This window comes from Peromyscus leucopus, chromosome 20 (assembly GCF_004664715.2).
Source record: "Peromyscus leucopus breed LL Stock chromosome 20, UCI_PerLeu_2.1, whole genome shotgun sequence".
NCBI lineage: Eukaryota > Metazoa > Chordata > Mammalia > Rodentia > Cricetidae > Peromyscus > Peromyscus leucopus.
Window position 1 is genome coordinate 16,648,133 of NC_051080.1, and position 26,507 is coordinate 16,674,639.

The window sequence follows — 26,507 nt, forward strand, 5'->3', positions numbered from 1 at the left end:
GTGGTCACCTCTTTGTGGCTAGATTTAGGCTCTGAGCAGAGCACAAGGCAGCAAAGAGATGTTATGGTCCCGCAACAGTGCAGTCCATCAGGAAAGGGCTCATGAGTTCAGGCTAGTGAGATGATGCTGGGCAAATCTCCATGGGTGGAGCACACAACATCAATATGTCCACTGTAGCTGTGTTTACTGAAATGGTGTTAACTATCTCATGATATTTAATCATGCACTGTGTTAGCATAGTCACAGGGCTGGGCAATCACCACCACAGTCTGGCTTAGCTTAACTTCGTCTCCTCAACGAGACACCATGCCATCAGCCATCACCCACCTTCCCTTCCAAGCTCCGGGCATTCTCCTATCTTTTTGGTCTGCTCAGAACGGACATTTTACAGAAGCAGAGGCATGCGGCGAGGACTCGGGCTTGGCTTCTTTCACGCAGTACGAAGCGTGCAAAGTGCACCACATGCACCAAGCATCAGCACCCCTTCCTCTTCACAGCTGAGGGCAGGGTTGCAGGTACTTACCCATCAGCCACTGATGGACACCTGACCGTTTCCATCTGCTGGCTGTTTGAACAATGTCACGATGAAGAGGTGTGCACGTGTGTGGATAGTTACTTCCTCTTTTGTGGGTAGAAAGACCCAAGGAGGGGAACTGAGGGTCCTGTGCCAACTCTAGGCTCACCTTTCTGAGCAATGGCAACACTGGGTTCCAAGTGCCTTGGGCAGGCACTTCTCTCTGATCATCCAGATGGATGTTGTCCATATACCTTCCAGAAGACTGATGGGTCTGTACATACTAGTATCTTCTAGAAGGCTATAGAGGTAGCTGGAAGGAAATAAAACCAACCACAATGTCTCTGATGACTGGCCCCTCACTTGTGTTTTTATCCGCTATCGTCTAAGAGGAGTCTCCACATTTTCCTGGGCATTCCTGTCTCTTATCGTGGAAATTCACTATTCACACATCTTACCCCCTTTCTTCTGTGGGCAGTCTCTGCTGCATGCAGTAAGTCTGCTCGTCAACTGTCCCAACCCATCTTCAGATTACCATGGTTCTACCTATAGTTTTTGAGCTTCATGATGGGTTACGGATCAAAATGATTTCAGCAGAACACATATTTGGAACACTGACTTTTGAGGGGGAGGGGACAGTGGCCTAGGGGTTAAAACCCAGGGTTATGCATCATAGGCGTATATGATCTGCATGGAGCTGTATCTCCAGCCCATGGGTTTCTCCCCCAGGCTGGAGATTTGTGGGACTTGAAATGTTTGGCAGCTGCAGTGTGTAAGCCATGCCGTGGGAGCCAGGGTGTAAGAGAGGTCAAGTGCATTCTCGCATCTGCCGCTTTTTGGTACTTCCTGTGTTCAGAGAGAACTCTGCCCAGCCCACGGTATCAGGGAGCGTGAGCTGCTGCTAGGGGTTTCGCAGGCTGGGTTTGAGCTTGCAGGATTCCGTTCTTCCTCCCTCTGAACCTGGTTCAGTGCTCATCCATGCTGTGTCTCCGCCAGCCCTGTTTCTTCCCATCCCGCAATCCCTAGGGAATTTCATCTGGAACACAGTGTGTGCTCCGGATACAACTTGACTTTTTCCTCCTCTCCCTGAAAGACTAAGGCAATCCTCCTCCCAGCAACTGCTGACGTTCTGACATGCTGACGTGGCCCAAACGCAATTCTCAGGAACGTTTAGCTCTGTGTCAGGGACACATGGTCTGTTCCATGGGTTGGGAGGCAGTAGTGACAAGTGCTAAGCACTGCCAGGCTTTAATTGAGCGCCTGGGACTTTGTCAACACAGTCCCTACCTCGTTTCATCTGGGCCAGTGGAAGAACCAGAGCTCAGGCCTGGCTAGATCCTCAAGCCCAGAACCGAGATACCCCCACAGGACCTTTGCCTCCATGCCAACTTTGGAGTCATGTGTCTGCTGCAGCGAGGCAAGGACCTGCACAAATCGCTGATCGAACTACATTGATAAAATGTAAAATCATAGGTAAGGTCCCAAAATTTCATTGGAAAAATTCATGGAAATTATAGCATCAGATGTGTGAGTGAGCACAAGGAATCCCTCCCTCCCAAGGCTTTATCTACAAACAGGGCAGCTGGGTCTGGTCTACAGGACCGCTGCTTGTCTAACTCCTTCACCACAGGGTGTGTGTGGACACAAAACACTCAAAGCTGAATACCCTGACGGCAGGTCCAGTTTACTACTTCTGAGGCATCCAGCTGAGTTTCTGAGGTCCATGAAGGTTGTAGTTCTCATCTCAGGTATTCATGGCACTGGCTTTTCAAGAATGTCCAGTGAGTGATCAGTGGTGTTGTTGTTGTTGGTGGTGGTGGTGGCGGCGGCGGCGGCGGTGGCGGCCAAAGCTCCTGACTGGCCTCCCTGCAGGGCTGGGCCTCCCTGCAGGACAATCAATCCCCTGGCTTTAGGTGGACACAGCACAGGAAAGGGAACACCAGACCCACTGTGCTAGGCTGTGGCCTGAGGCTCTTGGTACTGCTCATTTGATTTTCTCTGTTTACAAGTACAATTACTGTGTACCTGCTGTCTTTTAGGTGCATTGGCTATAGGAGAAACTTTTTTTTGGGGGGGTAGAACTTATTGTGGTATCTCATACTACCTGACTCTGAAATACTGAAGTACAACTTCATTTCTTATACACCCCCTGCTGTACAGGCACTGGCTTTGTCTTACTTTTCAAGGACTGCAGAGTTTAGGGTGATGTGGTTTCCTGCAGGTCTAGATGACGTGTGTCCCATCTGACAGTGTCATTGGCAAAGGCATGCCGCAGCAGCAGGAACCCAGATGTCTCTGTAGTGCCTCAGACAGCTGAGGGAGGGCTCAGGCCCCAGGGCTACTCAGCTGGGTGAGTCCCGTACATAATGCCCTGCAACACCGGCCTCAGTCTTCGTGACACAAAGCAACCTTGCTTTTCCATTCTTGGGGATACACCCGCAATCAGGGCTTCCTGAAAATCCAGCAGTTTTCCATTTTCTCAGTATTTAGGGGGAAGAGTCCTGCATGCTAAATACTTTAAAGAATGTGCCTGTCAAACTCCCTCAGCCTAGAAAGCTTACTGGAGATTATTAACATTATTCTCCTCTCTGATATGTTTGGTCATTTTCCGCACAGAAAAAAAAAACCATGCATATAGTCAAAGCTCCCATATCCTGATGAATACACAGGCAGTTCTTGAACATTTGAACAGTCTGAATGTGAGGCTGACATTCTTCTTCTACATTTACTTCTTGGCCTTAAAAATGTGGGTTAAACAGAGGTTAAAAACAAAACAACACGTCTTTATACGATTATTTAAAGATGATTTTTAATAATCAACCAGTTCCAGCAAACAATTCCAGGTGTTTCTTTTTAAGCTAATTAATAAATAATTTCAATGTTAAGTTTTCCTCTTTTTGGAGGGTTGTTTGCTCCAAATCTAGGTTATTTTCATTGTTTCCGATTTGTGTAGACACACTTACTCCAAGAACATCTTTCATTAGCCAAGCTGAGTTCTTTCTGCTTTATCCTAATTGGGACCCTAATTCCACGTGTGACTATCCGGTGTGCTCCACCCTATTCCGATCACATCAATGACCTCACAAATGATGGCTCCCTTGTAGCACTAACCCTGGAGGTAGCATCTTGCCAATTTCATACGGACACAAACCAAGGCCCCAAGAGCCAGGCCACCTCTGCGTTAGCCTGCTGCAAGACAATCTGACTTCAACTCTCTGTGGCCTTAAGGAAGCTCAGCTCCATGATTTAGACTGGGAAGGAAGGCTGGCACACCGCTTCTGTCTGGGACTGAGAACACATGAAGAACAGCCTTGCTCGTACACCAATTTCCATAGGTAACTACCAAAGCATCTGTGGGAAGGTGGGGTTCACGGGACCTGCGCCCTGCTTCTCCCTCCTCCTGCTCTTGGTGGTGATTATTTGATCTACACACAGTCTGCTGGACACATTAACTTTCAAACCCCATGTAACCTTCAACTTTAAACACCCATTCTGGCCATTTCATCTGCAGTCCTGCTTTCCGAATCTGTGTCCCTGGCATGCTTGTCAGCTGTGGGGGTCTCAAACATGACGGCTCATTTTCAACTTGAACTACAAGTGTACAGACAAATATATGTCATTAAGTATCTGCACTGACACAGGACATCACCACACTCCTTTCAATCCCATCACCTGGTATAGCTTTCTTTACTCTTGACCTTAAACCTTTCCTGTGTTGCTACAAGTACTTTCAGATAGTTCTGAATCAAGTTGCTATCTTGAAGAACTGCCCTGATAGTCCTTGCTTTTTTGATAGAGACAGCTGGTCCATTTACATTTATTGTGGTCACAGGCAGCAAGGCCCTGTTATACACAATGCTCTGTACTGTCTTCTTGCTACCCTTTGCTGCTCCTGCCTCCACTTCGTTTGCACACGTGCTCAGATCCCCTTCACTCTTTCCTTTGTGGTGCTTTAGCAGACAGCAGGCTTAGTTTCACTGGTAGCTTTTAATCTTGGTCAAATCCAGGAGGCCATTTCCCAAAGGTCTGAAGCAAGCCATCCTGGATAATTTTGGACCACAAAGAGAGATGACCCTGCATTGAGGATGGGCTGGGGTGATCCTTCCCACACTGCTGCTGGTTGCTTCCTGGCCATCCTTAATCAACCACAGGTGACACTGGAGTGTCGTTTACATAAGGAGAGCTTTTGCATAATTCAGAAGAAATTAAGGAACAAGTCTGGAAGTTTGCCTTCAACTGTGTAGCCATAGCAACAGCTGGCTTTAAACTGGAGATCTTCCTGCCTCAGTCTCCTGAGTGCTAGGGTTTTAGGCCTATGTTCATCATGCCCCCTGAGACTGGTGTCAGTGGTGAACATCAATTTTCCCACACATGAACGTTTCCATCTTCCCCTCCTGATTTCAGTGTCTTGTTTTATTGATCTGAGTGTATCTTCTATTCACCATTTTAGGAACACTACGTGGGGGTATGCTTTCCCTGTCACAGAAAATGTTCCTAGCTACTCCCTTTGTACAGAGTAATTAGAAATAGGGTTGAGTTCATAATGTTCTGGTCTCTCTTGCTGACAGTCCTCCCTTTATCTTCTGGCTTCAGGACTCTCTGGGCTCACAAGACTGTTTGTGTCTGCTGGTTCCGTGAACTCATGCTCTTCCATCTTTATTCTTCTTTACTATCATCTAAGTGGCTGTCAGACAGGTTTCCTTCATTTACCAAACTCAGACACATCCTGTGATGTCAGATCCAGTCAAGTTTTTCAAGCTGGGACTTTCCTTCTGCCTAGGGGGCTTGAGTGTTTCTTTCTAACATCTCACTTTACCAGGAAGCTCATCTTTTCCCTTCCTGATGCTAGGGTTCTCCTTGGCAGCAGCACCCCTATTCTTAGGCTGTATGTCCCTTTCCTGGCCTCCCAACCTGTCTCCTTCACCTTCTTTGTCCCATTTCTTGGCTGTGTTCTAGTTTTAAGATGGCTCTCATGCCGTGGCTCCCACTTTTCTGCAGAGACAGTTCTATTATTTATAGCTTCCAACACACATGGGAATTCTGCTCTTGGGTCTTCAATGTTTTTCCATGTGTCATGTGTCTCTGTAGGAAAGCACAAGGGTCTACCTTCACTCTAGGCTCTCCTCTGCCATGCCATCCTGGAATAATAGACGGCCAAGTTCAGCTCCACAATATCCAGTCAACATCTCTGAGTCTGCCTTTGTGAGCCCAGTGGGGTGCTCCAGGGCTACCTGGCCCTCTCTTTAGGACACTCTTCCTCACAGATAGTGCTCATTTTTCCAGGGTCCAGCCTATGACCTAGGTCTCATCAGGCAGAGACCAAAGCTGCCCAGGGTTGGATATCAAATCTTCAGACTCTCTCTGCTCCCCGGGATATGGGTTGCTCCATCCTCTTCCAGGCTGGACCTGGGTGCCAGTAAATGTGAAGAAATACTCATTTTCATGTGGCCATCCATAGGCTCCCACCAGCCAGAGGTGGCCTCAGGGCTGGGTGTTTGCTATTGGAAGTTTGGGTTCTGTCTCAGCTTGGTAATTTCAGAGGTCAGGAAGCAGAAAGAATGAGTGCAGGGTCTGAACTAGGCCCTTTCTTTGCTTCTGCCCCTCAAAGGATGCTGTCTATCAAGTAAGCTTTGCCAGCCTTGAGCCCCGCCATTGCCCCTCTTGCAGGAAGCATCCCTGCAAAACGCCCTCTGCCTTCCTGTGCTCCCACCATCACCGTCACCACATGTCTTGACGCCAAGCCCACGAAGAGGAAGATGTCCTAGGATTTTTTGCACAGTGACTCATAGTCAAATCAGGGTTCAGAGGTGACATGGGCTGCTTGCTCTCTTGAGGAGCCAAGAGCATCTTCTATGGGGATTCTCTTCTTGCCCTTGAGTCTCAATGATATCGAGAGTCCTTATTTCAAATAGCCTCTGTAACTTGAAGTTGGGCAGAGGATGAAGCCAGCATGTTGCGTCCAGCCACTAAATTAAGTTACAAATCATGGATGCTTCTCCAAGGACTTGGGAGAGGTGCTGAGCTCTCCTCTCACTAGTTATATTTCTCCTGCAATGAAGGAAAAGACCATTCTCTCCCACCTCACCTCTGGAAGCCTACACACCAGTTGGCCACATGCCTGGTGAGAACCTGAAGGCCATGGCTCCACATAGCAGATCCAACCAGAATCAAAACAGCATCCTTGAGAGATGCAGTGCCCTGACCTTTCCCACTGCATGAATGCTATCACATTAAAGAGAGAGGACTCCCCAGAAGAGACTCCTTTATCCTATACAGCCAATGGGGTGTGAGTACCCCAGGATACGCTGGGTGTAAAAGGACAAGAACCTTTCCCCACAGAGACCCCTAGTATCTCAGAAGCCTTTTCCCTCCATCCCTTAGTTTCTCACCCCAATAACCTGGGAATCCAGCTGAGGACACCCTCCCTCCTTCTCCAGATAAGAAAGCCAAAGTTTAGGAGGACAGACTGCCACAGGTCATCTGCTCAGAAACAAAGAATTGCCAGTTTCCTAGGCTAGGCATAATCAGATCTGACCCAGAACATTCACTTGCTAACATGCATCAGTCCTTGAATAGGGCTCTTCTCTCAAGATGTGCCTAGGTGTTATTATGCATGCTGCAGGCTAAGGCTGAGATTTATGCTCTAGTGCAGGGGGTGGGGCATTTGTGGGGACCTGATGGCAGATCTGCAGGGTCAACTATGCTGGTGCTGGTGATAGAGTAGATGCTGTCCTAGGACTTGATGCACCTGCTAAATGTCTGGCTTAATAGAGCAACTTAAAGCAGTGTGGCTAGAGACGCAAATTCCTTGATTTTTTTTGTTTTGTTTTGTTTTGTTTTATAGTTGTTTCACAAACACTGTGCTGGAGAGTTTTATGTCAAGCTCAAGTTTTCTGATAGGAGGTAACCTCAATTGAGAAAATGCCCTCCCATAAGATCTGGCTGTAGGGCACTTTTAAAAGTTAGTGATGGATGCGGGAGGGCTTAGCTTATTGGATGGTGCCATCCCTGGGCTGGTGGTCTCGGGTTCTCTAAGAAAGCAGGCTGAGCAAGCCACGGGGAGCAAGCCAGTAAGCAGCACCCTCCCATGGCCTCTGGATCAGTTCCTGTCTCCAGGTTCCTGCCCTGTTGAGTTCCTGCCCAGATGGCCTTCAATGATGAACAGAGAGATGGAAGTGTAAGACAAATAAACCCGTTCCTCCCTGACTTGACTTCTGGTCATGGTGTTTTGTGACAGCCATAGAAACCCTAAGACAAATGCCTATGCCAAAGGCTCACATTTCATTACCTCTAGAGTACACAGAGGCCATTGGAAAGGTTCCACTTCCAGCCAAGCCACTCCTGCTCGCCTATTGCTATCTCAGCTGGCTGAGGACAGCGAGCCAAATCTGTACACCCCAACAATGAGGACCAACTCAGGGAGCCTGGGACTAAGGGATAGCCTGGTTCAGGGACAGAACTAATGAGGGTTCTGGCCCCAACAGCTTCCATGATGAACACACAGATGCTGACTAATCTTCCAGCTTTACACTCAGTATAGCCCACTATTTCTGATATAGCTGAGACCTGTATTTACTTCTGTCCTTAATAAAAACAACACTACTTTTACCTGAGAGTCTAAGGCCAAATTAAACCAACACAGAGAAACACACTTGGAACACTCTGGCAACATTACCTGTCAAGGTGGTGTTTGGCCCTTTCCTGGTGAAAGCAGACACAGGGCAGCTAGAAGGGCTGTATCGAAGTTGACCACTCTGGGTTCCACTTCAGGGGTGACTCTAGGGCCTTCTCATAGGTCTCTAATGCAACTTTCTGGAACATTCCATAACCTGCCTCCCACAAGCAGCCTTCTTCAAGTCTAGAGGGCATTTAGGCCATGGAAGAGGGTTGCTCAGGACATGGGGGCCTGAAAAGAGTTTACAATCAGGTGCCTCACCTTTTCCAAGGTTAGAGTAAAAATAGTAAGTGCTCGGAAGGCTGGAAGGATGAGGTCTAAGGAGGTGCCACTGCTACAATAGCAAGATCTCACAGTTGGTGGTGTCTCCTTATCAGCCTCCATGGGTAAAGGACCGTCTGGTCAGGAGGCCCTCTGTCTCTCTCAGCTGTGTCTATGTGGCACAAGTATTTCAGCACCGGAAACAGGTGCCACCTTAGCTATGTTCTAAGCAGTGCACTAGGCACCAAGATAGTCAAGTGTGTCCACTGAACGTCAAAGACCGATCCCTGTACAGAGCTGTGAGGGTTTCCACACCGTCTTTAACATAGGGGACCATACGCTTCAGACCTACACCTTAGCCTCCCACGTGCAACCAGTATGCCAAGGGACAGAGAGGGAGACAGTCAGGGAGACATGGAGAGGGTGAGCATGTGACCCAGTTTCACAGGGGCCGGAGCTAGATTTCCTAGGCGACACTTTGGGAACACAACCTTACACAGACCCTGAACCCTCATCTTTTACCTCACTGGACCCCTTAGCCATTCTGGTGCCGCCTTCAGGCATGCTCGGTACTGGCCCGGCTGCTGGTCACCTCCTCTATCAGGAGGAGTGCCCTTCCTGTGTCAGTGGCTCACCCCACACCCACCTGTCTTATAGGACCGGCCCTGTCTCCCACTCCCCACTGGGCCCGTTTCCCCCAGTTTCCACCCTTTGCCATTTATGTATTTAAAACAATTCAAAGAACAAACGCTTTAAGGAAAATTGAGATGAATGCAGACCAATTACAGAAAAGAGGGACCAGCAGGAGTGCCTCTCCTTCTGAAAAATGCCGACGGAAATAATGTAGCTTGGTCAAACCAATTTTTTTTGTTTGTTTGTTTCTGGGCTCATATCCACCAAGAGCATGAAGAATGCCTCTGCTTACAATACTACTTGATGCAGCACTGCCATATACATTTTTGTTTACGCACGGAATCTATTAAAATGTCCAGCTATTACTGTGGTGATGAACAGGGTGACTCAGAGGAGCACAGAATGGATCCAAGTAATGACTCTGGTCTTTCATCACTTGCGCCGAACAAAGATGGGTTAGGGTGCAGGCAGCGGGCTCCTGCGTGCAGACTGAGCCTGTACTGCCCGCCTCAGTGCTCACACGACTTTTTAATCCAGTCTGCTTTGTCCTTGGGAGGACGTCACGTCCAGAGAGCATCTAAATCGATCTGAGGTGCAGGGCTGCTGGGCGAGAGGCCATCCCAGCTCGAGGGTCGAAAGCAGGATTTTCTCCTCCGACGTTCCTTTTGGCAGTCTGCCTGCTGCAAGTATTTTGTCTTCTACGGTGGTTTTCTACTGCCCTGTGTGTCTGGTCTAGGCTCCACTGGCAAGATGCCACAGGCACCCTTTGATCACAGTGGAGGTGGGGACAGCAGCCGCTGACCTTTGGCCTAGGTTCCTCCTTGCGGGCGTGTGCTCCAAGGTGGCCAAGAGAGCTGATCTGCATCCTAAGGGTTGGTTCCCAGGTTGGTGCCCACTGGGCCTGGCATCAGAACTAGAGGGATGTTGGGAACCACACAGGTTTGAGAAGGGAAGGTCAATGCAGAATGCTTAGGTCAGCTGCGTGGCAGGGGCCTCACTGACTTCCCTCCCGATGTGGGATTCAAACAAAGAATCCCCTCAATAACACCCCAGTGTCACTGAAGGCAGCCCATCACCACGAGCCCCTCCTCCTGCCCATGTGAGATGCAGGAGGGCACAGTGACGCCCTCTCTGGAGCCACTATCTAAGTCAGACTGTCACAGGGGAGAAGTGTCCCTTGAGGTGATCTCACATGCCACCTCTTTTCCAGTGGCGTCCCCTTTGTGTTCCGAGGGAGGGCTCCAGGTCCCCAGCCTTGCCTTCCTAGCCTCACGGTTTCTGGTGCCTCTTTGGGGGTCCGCCTCATCTGGGCTAAGGAAGTCTCTTCTACCCGCAAGCACGTTTGCCCAGGCAGAGATCAAGTTGGCGAGGGTCCTGCCTGCTCTGTTGATCACTGGCTAAACACACCCCGTACATATCTCCTGGCATCATCTTTCTACCAAGGTGGCTTCTCGAGAGACCAGGTGTCATTGGGAATCAGGACTAACTCAGAGGACACCTGGCATGAGAGCCCAGGTTGGCTTGCCATGCTTCTGGAGCCAAAGATGTCAATTTCATGGGGAGTGGCTCAGTGGTAGTTGGCACAGGTAACGTGGGGCGGGGTGGGGGAAACAACCTTGTGCTCCCCAGTCCCATCTCTGTGTAATTAACTGAATTTAATGCTCTGGGAGGATGAAGGACATTAAGTCAAGAAAAGATGTGACCCACTGCATGTCATGTCCCCAACATCTCGGAGTTTCAGAGCTAGGGAGCTGCCTGCCTGCACAGGCTTAAGAGATTCCCAGCTTCAGATAGAAGGAGGAGAACCATATGGTGACAGCCACCAGGACCAGGGAACAATGGAACATCTAACAATCAGCAAGCCGTCAGTCTCAGAAAAGGCCTCCGGATTTCCAGCGACCTTACCAGGCGGGAAGGGAGCCGGGTGTGGAATTACTATGAGGAGTCAACCAGCTATAGGCTCTTTCCTGGTCCCTTATGAAATCAGCTGTCTTGGGTGCTGGATGAGGGAGCAGGTCCAAGGTAGACATGCTTTCCTGCCTGCCCCCTGGATGATTCAGCTAAGCCCTCACCCCTTAGAAGCTAAGCTGAACACACACACACACACACACACACACACACACACACACACACACACACACGGCTTCTCATGGTAAGCAACTGAACCGTCTAGATGGAGCTGATGGTGGACAAATGAACTCAGGCTGAAGCTGAGCTGGATTGCTTCTTCTATCTCCAGGGATTCATTTTCCCACTTGACCTCTTAGAAGACCATCCCATTTTCTTCTTCCAGATTGAAGCCTTTGGAATTTATCCAGATTCCTACTATAAGTGTAACCCAGGAGCCTGTTCATTGCTCCTGTTGCTGGGGGATGCCCTTGAGGTCCCAGCCTCCTTCATCTCTAGCTGTGAGAGGGCAGGGGTACAGAGCAAGGCCTGTTCTCCCTCCACAAGGATAGATCATTCCAGCAGCTAGGGAACTAGAGGTCAAGAGCCACATCTGGTCTCTGGCACCTGTGTCCTGTAACACCTGAGCTGGGGGGGCACCTGGATGCCTGGGGGGCACCTGGATGCCAGTCCCTGCTTGAGCAGTCCCCCAGGCAACATTGCATTCTGAGGTCTGCCACCCCCCCCTTGTGTCTCTCTGTGTGTCTTAGTTAGGGTTTCTATTGTTGTGATAAATACCATGACCAAAAGCAACTTGGGAAGGGAAAGGAATTATTTCACCATATACTTCAGAAAACAGTCTATCATTGAAGGAAATCAGGCTAAGAACTCAAGGCAGGAAGCCACAGGCAGGAACTGCTGCAGAGGTCATGGAGCAGGAATGCTACTACTTCCTTGTTCCCCATGACTTGCTCAGCCTGCTTTCTTACAGTGCTCAGGACCATATATATGACCAGGGGCCATACAGCCTACAATGGGCCGGACCCTCCCACATCAATCACTAATTAAGAAAATGCACTACAGACTTAGGAAAGCATTCTCTCAACTGAGACTCCCCTTTAGACCAAATAAATCTAACCAGTGTCAAGACAGGACAGTGTGGGACTGATTTCATCCTTCTGAAATTGAGATTGTTTCCCCCATCTACCAGGGCCTCATATTGTAGCAAGAATTCTAGTTGGTCTTAATAATAAACACCTGGAAACAGATATTGGCGAACTCGCACTACATCACATCTCATTTGGAGTTCCAGGATGGAGCTCTCTATTCATCCTTGGGCTTTGGTAAGTGGCCTCACATGGGAAACACACACCTTCCAGTTTTGCAAATTGTGTGTGTGTGTGTGTGTGTGTGTGTGTGTGTGTATACAAGTGTGCATTGGGGCAGAGGGATTGCCCCTGTGTCACCCCTCAGATGCCCTTTACACTGGGACCTTGGATCAAGCCCGTCTGGCTGGCTGTCAAACCCAAAATACTGTCTCTGCCTTCCTTGGGCCGGAAATTACAAATGCATGCCTCCGCATCCAGCTTTTTATATGGATGGTTGGAGGAGAACTTGGGTCCTTATGCTTCTGTGGCAAGCACTTTACCAATGTGCTATCTCTCTGGAGTCTGAAGCTTCTTCAGCCCTTCTCTTCTGCTACAGCCACCACTAGTCCCCTCCTAGACACATGCTGTCACATCTCTGTCTCCTCACAGGGGTCTCCAGAAGGCTGGTAGGCAGCACAGGGATCTGGTCCTTTTTAGCTGGGGGCTGAGACTTGCATTTGGTAAGTTTCCACAAAGGCCCCTTTGAGGTTTGTTGGCCCAATACGGGGGTGCCTGGAGGTGCTCCATTCTTCTGTGAAGTCGTGATTCCCCAACACTGGTGGGAACCTAGGCACACTTGTGGCTTGGCACACAGCTAGCCATTCAGGGACCCATGTTGATTCCTGGAAGGAGCCCAGTCCAGCTTTCTATGAATTTTTTTTGGTACGGCCATCAGACCACACACAGCCTTCAGAATTTCATGATGGAGACCTCCAGGTTCCAGCCCGACCTGCAGAAGCTCTTGAGGTCAACCGGTTTCCCACTTCCAAGCCGGCAGGAAGCTGTAGTTGCAGAGTCCTGAATGGAATGGGTAGAGTCCACTCAACAGCCAGCTGTGCACCTGAAGGGCCCTCCCTGCTCCAGGCCAGCTCTCTTGGACAGAAGATGAGGCTAGGATGGCTGAGAAGCAGACCAGCCACAGTTGTGTTCTTCGGGGATGTGACTGTGCTCAGTGCTCTTGACTTCCAGATGCCCCAGTGGGTCCAGGCACGGGCTACCCAGCTCGAATTAGCAGGCAGTGTCAGGTAAGCTGAGAGGAACTGCCGCTCAGAGTGGCTGCTTGAGTGGACTCTACATCTGCCTGTAATAGAGGCCCCCAAAACACTGGGTGCAGAGGTCAGACATTCACCCTCACATGTGTTCCTTCAGCTGGCGCCTGGACATCTCTGAGTCTATGTCCTCTGGTGTATACACTACCGTGTAAGTGCTAACTCCTAAGCAGGACTCCCAGGAAGCCCTCCCTAAGCATCCCCCACCCCCACAAACATACAGAATTAAAATGTGGTGCTTAATAGCTAATTGGATTCCAGTCCATCTGGTTTATTCTGATTTAGGGAACGGTATGGCTCACCGTTGAGCATCTTGCAATTCATAAACATTACAGAAACGCAGAGTAAACACTGATTAGAATATCTGCGAAAGCCACTAACATGTGCAGTGCGCAGCGCAGCCGTAGCCAGCCAACATCTGCTCTGGGATCCATTCCTGGCCTGCTATGAGGGACCGCAGTCCCCACCTGGGATCCTCTAGCCCTTTTCATTTAGGTCCCCTGTAAGTCCTGCTGTCAGGGCTAGTGAAAACCAAGAGCCCAGGGGCTGCAGCAGAGGAAGGGGATTCCACCCCTTGCACCATCTCTAAAAAAACGATGCATCATGGATGGGTACTAGAAAGGGTGCTGCTTCCATGCCCAAGGAGAACCTTCAGCGTTCACTAGTCACCTGGCTCAGTGCTGATGCATGCTCACAAAGCAAAGTTTAAGGGGTAACTTCAGCGGCAACCCTTAACAAAGCTAGCCCAGAGCCTCATTTGTCTCCAAGTCGTCAGGGCCATGGACTTCCCACTTTGCACAGCGACACTCGCATCTCGCACATCACCACTATGCCCATGCTGCTCTAAGTGGCACTCATCCCAGTGACCCGAGAGGCACTCTAGTATTTTTATGACCTTTCGTCCACTTTTTACAGGCTGATCATGAGCCAGTAAATTAATTTCATGACCCACTAATGGGGTGGTGACCCACGCTTTTGAGACGCAGTGATTCCAGAAATGCGAACATCAGCATGTATCTGGGGGTCTGCATTGGGCTAATCAATGGATCCATTTATCACACATACTTAGGAGGCCCCATGAGGGGACAGGCTACGGGATCCCCAGGCCCAGTGACCTGCCCCTGAGCAGCTCCCATTCTGGTGACACACACAGAGATATAATCAGCAAGTGACATTGTGCCAGGGTTAGGGTGTCACAGTGGAGTTTGGATGCAGAGTTGGCATAATCGGGGTACAGAGTGGAGAGGGGTCTTGGCTGAACGAAGGCCCTATCTGGGATGAGTGACACTGGAAAGGAATTACAGCCACTACACGGTCTCCAGGCCTCTTAGAGGTAATGGGCGACAAGACTGTCATCTTGGAAAAAACAATTTATGGCGACATGTGAAACCTATGCTACTAATTTACTCTATAAGAGGCCATGATATAAATGCATAGTAGGGACTTTAAATTGTGGTTTCTTAGTATCTGGCTTGAGAACCAACATTTTAGACACTTACAAACATGTCACCTTAGGCTAGAGGTTCCAATGGGAGTCAGGTCTCATCCTTTTGAACTCAAGGACACTACGTAGACTAGACTGCAGAGCTGGTCAAGCTCCTTTCTTGTCTCTGGAAGAGGTAAAGCTGGCTCAGGGGGCCCTCACACCCACTCAGTCCACTGTGGTGTCCAATTGCAATTACACACTGCCCTTACTTGCCCATCCCTTCCAAATGTGACCCCAGCAAGTAGGGAATCAAGCCTAGGGCTACCTCTGGTCCCCAAAAGGACACAGGCCTGGGAGTTAAGACCCTCTCACCTTGCCATGACTCTCCTTTGAATCATGGGTGACTATGAATATATGACTCCTTTCTTGGTGACAGTTTTCACCATTATAGCACTTACCCAAGTGGTTCAAAGCCTGGGGTGTGGATGGGAAGGCTGGACCTTCTACAGGAGGCCACTATGTGGCATTGGGAAAGCCATCAGCAGACCTCTGCATGGTTATGGGTGATGGAGCTCATCACTATCTGTCATCTCTCACACCTATCTGTGGCCCCTGCCTGGGGGCGGGGTTCTTGGGAGCTCAAAAGGTCAACCTGCACTTGTGCTGAGCACAGGGCAGAGGCAGACACAGAACATCCTATACCTGTGGTTCCCCCCTCCATGCATCTCTCCAGGCTCCTCAGAGCCTAAGGCTCTTCACAGCGTGCTTGCGTCTGCATCCACTCAACAGCCCAACAGGTTCCCGCACTGACCCTGGACTTGTCTCAGCCTCTGCATGTTCTCAAAGAAGCCAGTGCTAAGGGAACAGTCACCAGCCCAAGGAGGCTTAACCCGTCTTGCCCAAGGTCTTTTCACCTCTCATATCACAGAGGATAACTGTCTGCAGTGCCCAGGCAGTGTGTGGAGCCATAACACCTCAGAAATTTCAAAGCATTGACAACAAGAAAAGAAAAAAAATCAAAGAACATCCTAGAGTCCTGTGCACTCAACCACCTGTGGGTGGAGTGGTTCTGGAGATCAAGACAGTCATGGCCTCCAGAAAGACTCAGTGTGGCCTGCTCCATAGGATGAGGAAGGTGGGGTATTGGGAACTCTCGGGGTCTGTTAGCAGTCACCAGATGAAATCTAGGGCAGCAGCAGAACCATGTGCAGCTCCCTCCCTTGGCGTGAATCTGGATGGCCCCCTTGGCCTCAGGTAGGGTACAGAAACTTGGCCTCAGGTTTTGAGGTGACTGATGTACCCCTACACCTCCCCTACAAAACCAAGCAGCCTCAGTGCCAGCAAAATGCATTGTATTAGCTTCACTTCCGAGATGACCGACTCAGCGGACCAATCTATGTAGTTCTGTTTGTGGCTCAGTCCCTGGGCACCCAAAGGCCAACTGATTAGGCACAGGCTCTCTGGGACTTAATGCCAGAGGGTGAGGAGATGCTGTAACCGGGTTGGAGATACCAGCTGCTACCTGTCCCTGCTCCATCCCACAGAATCTACATCCATCAATGGGCTGTGGTGTCTGCTCACTTCTCCCCAACATGCCCACGAGAAAGGAAAGGGGCCACATACCGTGGTGGTCTTTATCCGCCCTCCGGGCTGTGTGCAAGTCCAGCCTGACCGGTTGATTAACAAGTCGCAGCCTTCCCCCTCCAGGCAAGGGAGCATGTCACACCACTGCTTTGTCTTGATAATTCGTGCTGTGGGAGAGAGGAGAGAGCTGGTCAGTGTGCTGCTCCCAACACACAGGCCTCACTGAGTGGAATGGCTGCACCCTAAAGCTGGGCCTGGCACGGTGGGTAGCCCAGTGAGCAGGTATCGTGCCATTCAGAGACATTCTGCATGGGGGCGGGCCACATACTGCCTCTCCTGGGTGTTCTATCATTAGCCTCCAACAGCAAGTAGTCACTGTGGGTGTTAGAACATCTTCAAAACAGCGTCATTCCCCTTCCTGAGGGGTGAAAGTCTCACTCTTTGCTCTGTCAGAAACTGATAGGGCATGTCTTAGGTCTATCGAAGTGGTTGTCCATGGGACAGCTTGGCTGGGACGAGGATTCAGTGTCAGGAGTGAGGCCTGCCTGGCAGGAAGTCAGCAATTCTATAGAGACCATGACCCCCAACCGCCTCTCATCTACAGACACTGGCCTGACTCAGGCCTCTGAGGCTGGCAGGCCTGAGTCTCTGTCTTGAGCCCTGGAGCCTGCAGGGCAGTGTTCTAGTGAAGAGCTGGAAGTGAGTGAAGAGGTGTCATGGTGTTCATCAGAACAAGGATGTCACATTCTACACAGAAGAAAACCACCCGTCTCCTTCCTTGGAAACCCACCCAGGATTGGTGGTCATGCCTGGTAGACAGGAAGGCTGTGAGAAGCCTCTGAGGAAGAGGTCCATAATGGAGTTAGTATTCTTATTACCAGAATCTTCTATGACCCATTCACCTTGCTAACCTCCTTCCTGAGGCAATTCTTGCTATTGTTGCTTCACTCAAGAGACCCATAAACAAGACTTATGGTCCAAGTAAAAGCTAAGTCTTTGAGAAGGTCAGTCATGCTCAACGCGATGGGATTTAGGATCACCTAGGAGATGGTGGAGCACACCCATGGGTGTCTGTGAGAACTTTTCCAGAAAGGGTTAGGCAAAGGGGGGTGACCTACCCTGGACACAGGCAGCACCATCCAGGGCTGAGCAACCACCACCTGAGCAGAGCAAAGAAGGAGAAAGCCAGGCTAGAATGAGCATTTTGTGTCTACCTCCTGGTGTGAGCCATGCAAGTGTGGCCTAAGACCCCTGAAACCAAGAGCAGAAATCAACTCTTCATCCTATTTCTTCTAGGTATTTCATCACAGCAGTGAGGGAGTGATAAACACAGGTGGTCAAGTTAGACATTAGCACACTTGGGCACTGTTGGAAGACTCAGTTATGCAGGATTCCACACCCAACTTTAACCCCAACATCAGAGACTGGAGGACACTTAGAATCTTTCATGAAAAAGAAACAAACAAACCAAAAAATCACAAAAACCTTTGGGGTCAAAGTCACAAAAGGCCAGACAAAGAATAGGGTTACGCCTCTGTTACATGCCTGTTCTGTGACCTCCATGTGTGATACACCTCTCCCCATACAGGAAGGGTCTAGCATGGACTAACTGCTCACCCATGCAGATGTCACTGCCTCAAGTATGGGCTTGAATTCATTTCCTTTGGACATCTAGGATGTACACATGGAGAAGCACCAATTTTTTTTTACTTGTGCTCCTTTCTGAAGCACTGCCACACTCTGATTGGCCCCATGGCCCAGCAGGTGCAAAGAGCTGGTGGTTGAGCCTCAGGATTGGCCAACCCTGTTAGAGAGTCCCTCTCTGTCCCCTTCACAAGACACAGCTACAGAGACCTTTCCATCCCAGGAAAGAGGGGACTACAGCCTTCACCCAACTCAGCTCCATCCCTGGTCCCATACCACAACCTTTCCAACTCCTAGGCTTCCTCCCTTTTCCTAAGCTTTCTTTTCCACTTCACTATTAAAAAAATATTGAAGCAAGAGGACTTCAGATTTGCTTAAACTAGAAGTACAATTCCACAGAAAATGTACACTACAATTTCTCCCAGTGAGTGGTGACTGGCAAGTAAACAGCTCTGCAAGGACATATGAGCTTGGGTGGAGTGTGCTGAGACACAGTCCTTTGGCTGGGTGATCCGCGGGCTTCACTGCCTTGAGACAGTATGTGCCCATGACCCGGCAGAGGAAGGGTACAACTGGCAATGCTCTGCTGCCCATTCCTTGACATCTTGATTTTGAACAAGCAATCCTATAGTTACCGTTTGCATAGGACCAGAGAACTGGCTCTGGAGGCAGTGATGTTTCTGTACAAATGTAGGCAATGGGTGGCAAAGACACAGGATAGAGCTCACACAGTAAAGGCTGGGCCCCAGGGTCACTACAAGGAGCATGGGTCTGGAGGACCTGGGATAGTTTGGAAGACATGAAGGTGGGTATCCTAGCTGGATTAATGGACACTTCTTAGCAGGCTTGACATACCAGGAGGGGCTCTATGATGAAGTACATCCAGCAGAGGAGACAGGAGCTTTGTAAGTGTGATACAGTAGAGAATACCATTGATATGTTGTTTGCCTCATCCCATTCCATATGAGGGTCTTCATATCAGTTGCCAGCAAAGTAGACTGTGCATCAGTCAGGATCATAGGCCAGCTCTTTTCACGTTACTGTTAGAGACACACTGTAATTGCATGCTGAAGCCCCTGTGCTGTGGGATGATCCTTCTGTATGCTGTGAATATGTATCACTCTCATTGGCTGATAATAAAGCTGTTTGGCCTATGGCAAGGCAGGATAAGGTTAGGTGGAACAATCAAACCATGGACTCGAATGAAAAAGGGCAGAGTCGAGAGAGATGCCACCCAAGAAGCAAGATGCTAGAGGACCAGTAAAGCCACAGGCCACGTAGCAATACATAGATTAATAGAAATGGATTAATTTAAATGTAAGAGCTAGTTAGTAAGAAGTATGAGCTATCAGCCAAGCATTCTGTAATTATATAAGCTTTTGTGTGTTTGTTTGGGACTGAGTGGTCAGGACAGAAAAAACTCCACCTCCATTTACACTCCTGACCCGCATATTTAGAGATAGGACCTTAAGAAAGTAATTCTTGAATTCAAGCTAGACCACAAGTATGAGTTTTGATCTGAAAGGATTAGTGGTCTTATGGGGGACCCAAAGTTACACCCTCTTCTCTCCCCACTTCACAACACACCACCTGTGAGGACACAGCAAGAAGGACTCAGACATCTGCGAGCCAGAAACCGGCCCTGCCAGCACTGTGGCCTTGAACTTGTCATTCCCAGAGTTAATGTTAAGCCACTAGGCCACCTGTGAGGCATTCTGCTATGGAAGCCTAAACTGATGGAGTGAGGTTTGTCCCACACTTATCTGAAGTCAGTTACGGAGTCCCCGTGAAGAAGAGACCATGTAGGCAGCTGCTCCTTCAAGGATCTGGGAGAAAACCATTTGGCTTCCTGGGCAATAGCTTCAAGAACAATGGCTGCCCCAGGCTGAGACTGCCCCTCCCAGGCCATGGGTATTCTCAGGCTGAGGACATTCCAAAGAGCCAGGCATCAGGCCCAAGCCACTCTCCTGGGCTCCCACTAATCACAGCACAGGTGGCTGGTGGGCAAACAGAGTTGGCTTGTGTCACACATCTGTCCCTGGCTGTTCATTATTTGTGCAAAGTCACCAGCAGCTGCTTCTCCCAGCCCCGATGTGTCATTTCTGGTGACAGCAAAAGATGGTATGGAAACCGTCTCAGTCGCCAACAAATATAAGCCTGAAAGCCTCAAATCAGCTGCCTGGGGATCCACACCCACACCTCAGCCCCCAAACTCCTGTTTGCAATGCCTGAGAACTTTCTCTCAACAAGTTGAACTCTCTCTCTCTCTCTCTCTCTCTCTCTCTCTCTCTCTCTCTCTCTCCCTCCCTCCCTCCCTCCCTCCCTCCCTCCCTCCCTCCCTCCTTCTTCCTCTCTCTCTGCCTTCAGCCACCGAGGGATACAAGGGATAGATTCAAACATGGCCATGAGAAGTTTCCTTGCATGCACAAACCTGTCCCGATAAGCAGCTCAGAGGGTGTGCACGTTAGTGAGCCACAGTCCCGCTCACACAGTCTCTGCCTGCCTAACAGGCCAAGAAAAGGACTGGGTTGTGTAGGAAGAGGAAGGCTCCAGCTAGGAGGAGGACAGCAAGATCAAAGGTCAACATATACCTCACCCAGGGCAGGGCCCTGGGTGCACTCGGTATGGACTGGCTAGGGGAGGGTGGCAGCACCATCAGCCAGCCCTAGCCTGCCTGTCTGCAGGCCATACCAAGAATGGGTGGGATTTGGGAGCAGAAAACGGTTGGTGGGCTAAAGGAAGCCGGATCTGAGTACAGGTCCCATCCTATCTTGTATCAAGGCCACCTTCCTGCAACACACATGGGGCTCCTGAGCCTCCTCCACCCGTGAACACTTTGTGAGAAGTGGGATGAGGGATGCAGTCTTCTGTCACTGGGGAAAGCCCATACACAGCAAGACAACATACACAGATGTGCACAGGCCAGGAAGGGAGTGACCAGGTCCTACTGGCCTTAGGATATGGGAGGGAACAGAGTACTTGTCCAGACCACATGACATACACATCCTCATGAACACACCTGTGTGCAAACACGGGTGTGCATACAGAATACATGAACACAAACATAAGCACATGGCACATACCCCACATGGTGTAAGCACAACATCATGCAACATAAAGCAATCTATGTGGATATACATGCAAGCAGAGTATGCATTCATATATGTACTCAGATGTGCAAACCTAGGACACCTACCCACATGTACCTGCATCACACATACATAGTCACACACTGTACATACATGTATAAATCCTCACATACACATACCACAAATACACATGTAAATAATGACATATATACATTTACACAGGTAGATACCTAACACATACATAAACACACACATGTGTATACACCACACTACACATGTATACATATATCATGTACAAGTGCACACGGGTACACAAATATGCTTACACATGCACTCTGTGCACATACACAAGCACACATTCACACAGATATACGCACCGTGCATCTCAAACACGGCATATCTACACATGCACAAACAAGAGGTACACAGATGCACATACCACTACACAATGTACACTGTAAGTATATACGCACACTCAGACACCACACATGTCACACACGCATGCACCCACACGTATGTATGCACTCTATGAATACTCATGCATGTACATATCCACACATATGCATACCCACACGTGTGTGTGCAAGGACACAAGCACACACAGCCAGGCCGTGTTGTGGGCTGGTCTGTAGCAGCACACAGACAAACAGAGCCTGGGCATACCCAGGGACCGAGCCCCCGAGGACACTGGAACAGCACTGCACACACAGGTCCTTTTGTTTGCTTGCTGGAACTCAGCTCACCCAGCCCAGCCTACTTCCTGCTGGAGGCAGTGGGAGACACAGTGCCGGGCCAGCACCGGGCTACCACATCCTCGGGACAAAGGGGCCTTTCATGCTGCCACTTCACAACTTCATCTCACCCAGAGCATGGGCTGAACTGGTCCTTCTCTGGCCCTGCTGGCACAATGCGTCTCAGCACAGGGGCTGAAGGGCACTCCTGAGGTGGCCAGTGGCCCAAGTTTGGGTAGACAGCTGCCACAGCCTGAACATATGATGACCATGGGGGTCCCTTGGCCTGTGGCAGACAGGAAATGGGGTCTCATGTATCCCAGGTGCCTGGAAGAAAGTGGATAGTCTAAAAAGATGAAGAAAGAGCAAGTATGTGAGCTCCAGCTTGGGAAGAAGAAGGGGCTGCACTTGAAAGGGAGAAGAACATTCCAGAGCCCGAGTCTTCCACAGGGCTGCAGAGTAGGACCCAGAGACATTGCCACAAGCAACTCCACATACATGCTTCGCCAAAGGTAGCATGGTGGACTGCGAATAGTTCCTCTCCACAGTAACTGTCTGCATCACACACATACACATTTGTGTAGATAGCATATCCATCCCCAGCACACACACACACACACACACACACACACACACACACACACACACACAGCAACATCCAAATGCCCATACCATAGGGCTGCACACACCTGCACTACAACATGCTGTTCACATGCACACCGCACACATCTCTATCACACATAAGCAAATAAAGAGCACACACACATGCCACTCACATGCACATCTCAAGGAGTGCAAAAACTCACACCTATAACCCCCCCACACACACACACAGTTCCACACAGACCCATACCAGCAGTGTTCTGAGGACAGTGGAGCAGCTTGCTCCCTTCACTACGCCTCTCTTATGGGCACATTGGCTGGCATGAGACAGAATCTTGTCCCAGATGTCCCAAGACCCAGAAGGAAGCAGCTGCTGGAGCCCAGACCCTGGTCTGACAGGTGAAGAATAAGAACCCTGTGGGCAGAATGCAGAGAACAATGCAAAGGTATAGGGGCCTGGGGCCTTTCGGGACTAGGAAGGATCACAGGTCCTGAAGGCTCCTGGGCAATCTGCCACAGCCCGGCAACCTTACATGGAGTTGAAAGCAGCTGTTTAGCTGGCAAAAACTCAGGCAGAGGATAGAGTTTGGACAATGGACCACAAAGTCAGGGGGAGAAACAGATCTGAGGGGAATGAATGCTCTCCACAGGGTGGTGCTCAGAAAAAGAGGGCTTGTGGGCTAGAGGGCCCAGGCTCTCTTGTGCCGATAGGTCAGGCTGGGAGGACCTCAGAGCAACAGGTCTGTCCCCTGTGCAAAGAGCAGATACGTTTCTGTCTGGCCCAATCTGTGGACCTTCTTGGCACGACTGTCATACACCACCATGTGACTTCCAGCAGGGGCAGCCAGTCACCTTAGTTCACTTTGCTATAAAATGATTTTATATTCTTTTTGCTAAAATAAACCCAAAGCCATCTAATATTCCTCACTTCCCTGGTCGAGTCCTCTGTTGTGCCAGCTCAGGCACATCTTTGATGCTCCCAGGAAAGTGGAGCTGGCAAGCTCACTCCTGCAACCAACGAGGGTACTGTATAACTTTCTGTAAGCACAGGAGCCCATGATGATACACTATGTTTGGGGAGATCAAGTCATAAGTAGACCTTGCTTTCTGCACTTCAGGCAAGGCTTGGCAAGGTATGTTACAGCCCCAGGCCTGGGGTTACTCCTCAACTGCATGGCAACCTGATACCCCTATGAACAACACTTGGTAACTGCCCAGCTGTGAGACCCATTGTCTGCAGTCAAACTCCTGAACTCATCTCTGAGGGGGGGGGGAGAGAGAGGGAGAGGGAGAGAGAGAGAGAGAGAGAGAGAGAGAGAGAGAGAGAGAGAGAGAATGAATCTGCCTAGTAGGGTCCACTGGAAATGGCCATCATGAAGAGGTAAAGCCCCACACCTGGGGCCCTGAATGTCCTGTGGCCTTCCTCTATAGTCCTGGCTATTCTCATCACAGGAAGACAAGGAGAGCCACAGGAACTGTGGACTTTCTCCCAGGTCTTCTTTGCTAGAAAACTCAGGCCAAGACTCGGGAGACAAGCCTTCTCTTGACTGCCTTTTCTTGGTGTGTGTCTTATCAACAGGGATCCAGGACTAGAATATGCTATGGGCTGCAGGAATCCAGCTGATTATGGCAAAGCTATTACCTGGAAGAATCAAGGAATTCTTCCAGAGGAAGCTAAGTTTCAAGGAGTATTTGGTGTTACTTGGCTTTTAATATATCAGCTGTTTTCTGCTATGAATTTCATGTGCACTCTCATAGCTTCCCCCAAAACTTCTAAACAGTGTGGACTGATCATTCCTTGGGCATACACAATTAAGGTATTTGGATACAGTTATGCAGGCAAAGCTTCTTGCTTCCAGGCTTTCTGCTCCTTTTTAGCATTAGAATTAGGCAAGCATCCAGAGCCAGGGCCAGCTCTGGACAAAGCATCCAAGGATAAGTGGCAGATGGAATAGCTCGTCCGACCACCCACTAGTCTCTTGAATTAAGGTAAACACCCATATGGAGGCATTGCCTAGGCCAGGTGGACATTAGGTACATAGCTTTGCTTCTTGTGTAAATTAAGCTCAAACCTCCCCTTCTTTCACAACCCAAGTGTCCTCCTAGAGCAACTTACTTAGAACAAAAGGGTTTTTTTTTCATATCAGGTGCTTGAAACTGTGATGCAAGTAACCTAGCTATTGTGTGCTCCTCCCTGCCAGAAAAAAAGGGCGACAGAAAAAAAGGGGGGCAGTTTTGTTTTAGTGATTTTACCGAACCACCTTTAAGATTGTAGTTTGAGCACATTTATGATAAACTTGTAATGTTTCACCTAACTACTTATAAGACTATATTTTGAGCACATAAATTTCCTTTCAGACTTATTCCAGGCCTTATTTGACCCCACCTCCTTTATTCACTCCCTTTTTGGGTTGCAAATGAAGCTGACTATCGCTGCTCTTGTGGGGACCTCGGAAGCTTTGCACTGTATTGTAAAAGAGTGACTGCTTGTAAGGTTGTGGACCAGTTCCACAAGAGGAGTGGCAAATTTTGTAACAGAAGAATAAAGTGAATGGAATGAAGAGCTCGGTGTGCTTAGATTCATTCCCTTAGATTATTCTTGCCATTGGTAGTGTCTCTTCTGGTAACCCTGGGAAGAAGACAATTAAAGGTTGGACCCCAATTGTCCTCGATAAGAATATGTGCAGTATTTCCTTTGTGGTCTGGAGGGGCCAGTTCTGTTCTTTGATGATTGATCTTGACTGTCTACTTGATGGGATTTAGGATTACCATGGAAACAAGTCTGTGGGAATGTCTATAAAGAATTATCTAGACTTGGTTAACTGAGGTAGGAATGTGTGAGGTACCATGTGTAGGCTGGGGTCTGGGCTGTGATAAACAAACAAACAAAAATAGAGAGAAAAAAGATGAGTACCAATTTTCATTGCTGCTCCCTGGCATTGGATACATTGTCACCTGAGTACCAACACTCATTGCTGCTCCCTGACTTTGGATACAATGTCACCTGAGTACCAACACTCATTGCTGCTCCCTGACTTTGGATACAATGTAACCTGAGTACCAACACTCATTGCTGCTCCCTGACTTTGGATACAATGTAACCTGAGTACCAACACTCATTGCTGCCCCCTGACTTTGGATGCAATATGACTAGCTGTCTCAACACTCCTGCCACCATGCCTTCCTGACCATGATGGACTGCAACCCTCACACTGTGAGCCAAAGGAAACCCTTTCTCCCTTAACTTGCCTCTTGTCAGGCATTTGTTTACAGCAAGGAGCAAAGTAGCTAACACAAGCTCCCCGTGCTATCAACCCAGCCTGTCTCCCATGAGTACCCATGTGTGTCCATGCATTCAAATGGAGCAGAGGTTCCCCCTTGAGCCCCACAGGAAGGGCACAGCTCCTGGAAAGGCTGATGCCAACCTGCAGCAACAACAGCTAGCACCATGCACGGCTGGCTCTCTGCCTCCCATTCCCTGCCTTGCAGCAGCTCATTGGCACTAAGCACGGCAGTAAATAAGCGATGAAGATGCTGTTTCTGGGCCCTGCAGTAATTGGATTACTCCCATTTAAAGCAGCGCCCTGTCAGGCTGCAAGGCAGAGCTGTTGGCATGGGAAGGCGACAGCTTAAACGAGTTATCAAGAACCCGCTATTAAACATGCCTTCTGGGATGGCTCTGGGTTAAATGGAAGGTGTGATCACAACAAACAAAGCCACTGTTATTAGCACCGTTCAGGCAGCTGCCCTTACGTATGTGTGAACTGGCATCCCCTGAATGAACACAGAAGCCATTTGAGGAGCAGCAGGTAGTTCTTGTACCCTGGAGTCTACTCCCTGAGCTGCGGCTCTGGGAAACACCTGCCCCGTAAAATTAATGCTGCAAATTTCAATTTTATTGGCTTTGCAGTTTTGTTTGTGTTTAATTGTAAATGGGCTTTGGTTTATTCCTACTCTACAGTCTGGGAGGGCTTAGCTTGGCTTGAGCTCATATTCCTACAACATTATAATAAAAACGACACAGCTCAGCAGCAGCGGTGGGGG

The 26,507-nt window shown here is 49.4% G+C and overlaps 1 protein-coding gene across 7 annotated transcripts in view; it reads right to left on the minus strand.

Annotated features, from left to right (window-relative positions):
* The window catches only part of Tafa5 (TAFA chemokine like family member 5), a 212,607-nt gene that overhangs the window by 15,841 nt on the left and 170,259 nt on the right, over nucleotides 1-26,507 (minus strand). For 2 of the 7 annotated variants that reach the window (XM_028878164.2, XM_028878165.2), the window contains exons 3-4: nucleotides 16,436-16,563; nucleotides 524-565 (exon numbers count right to left, since the gene is read on the minus strand). The exons of 2 other annotated variants lie outside the window; for them this stretch is intronic. In XM_028878164.2, the coding sequence (XP_028733997.1) occupies nucleotides 527-565; nucleotides 16,436-16,563 (167 nt within the window). In that variant the 3' untranslated portion in view covers nucleotides 524-526. 3 more of the 7 variants (XM_028878167.1, XM_028878169.2, XM_028878166.2) reach the window with 2 other exon arrangements.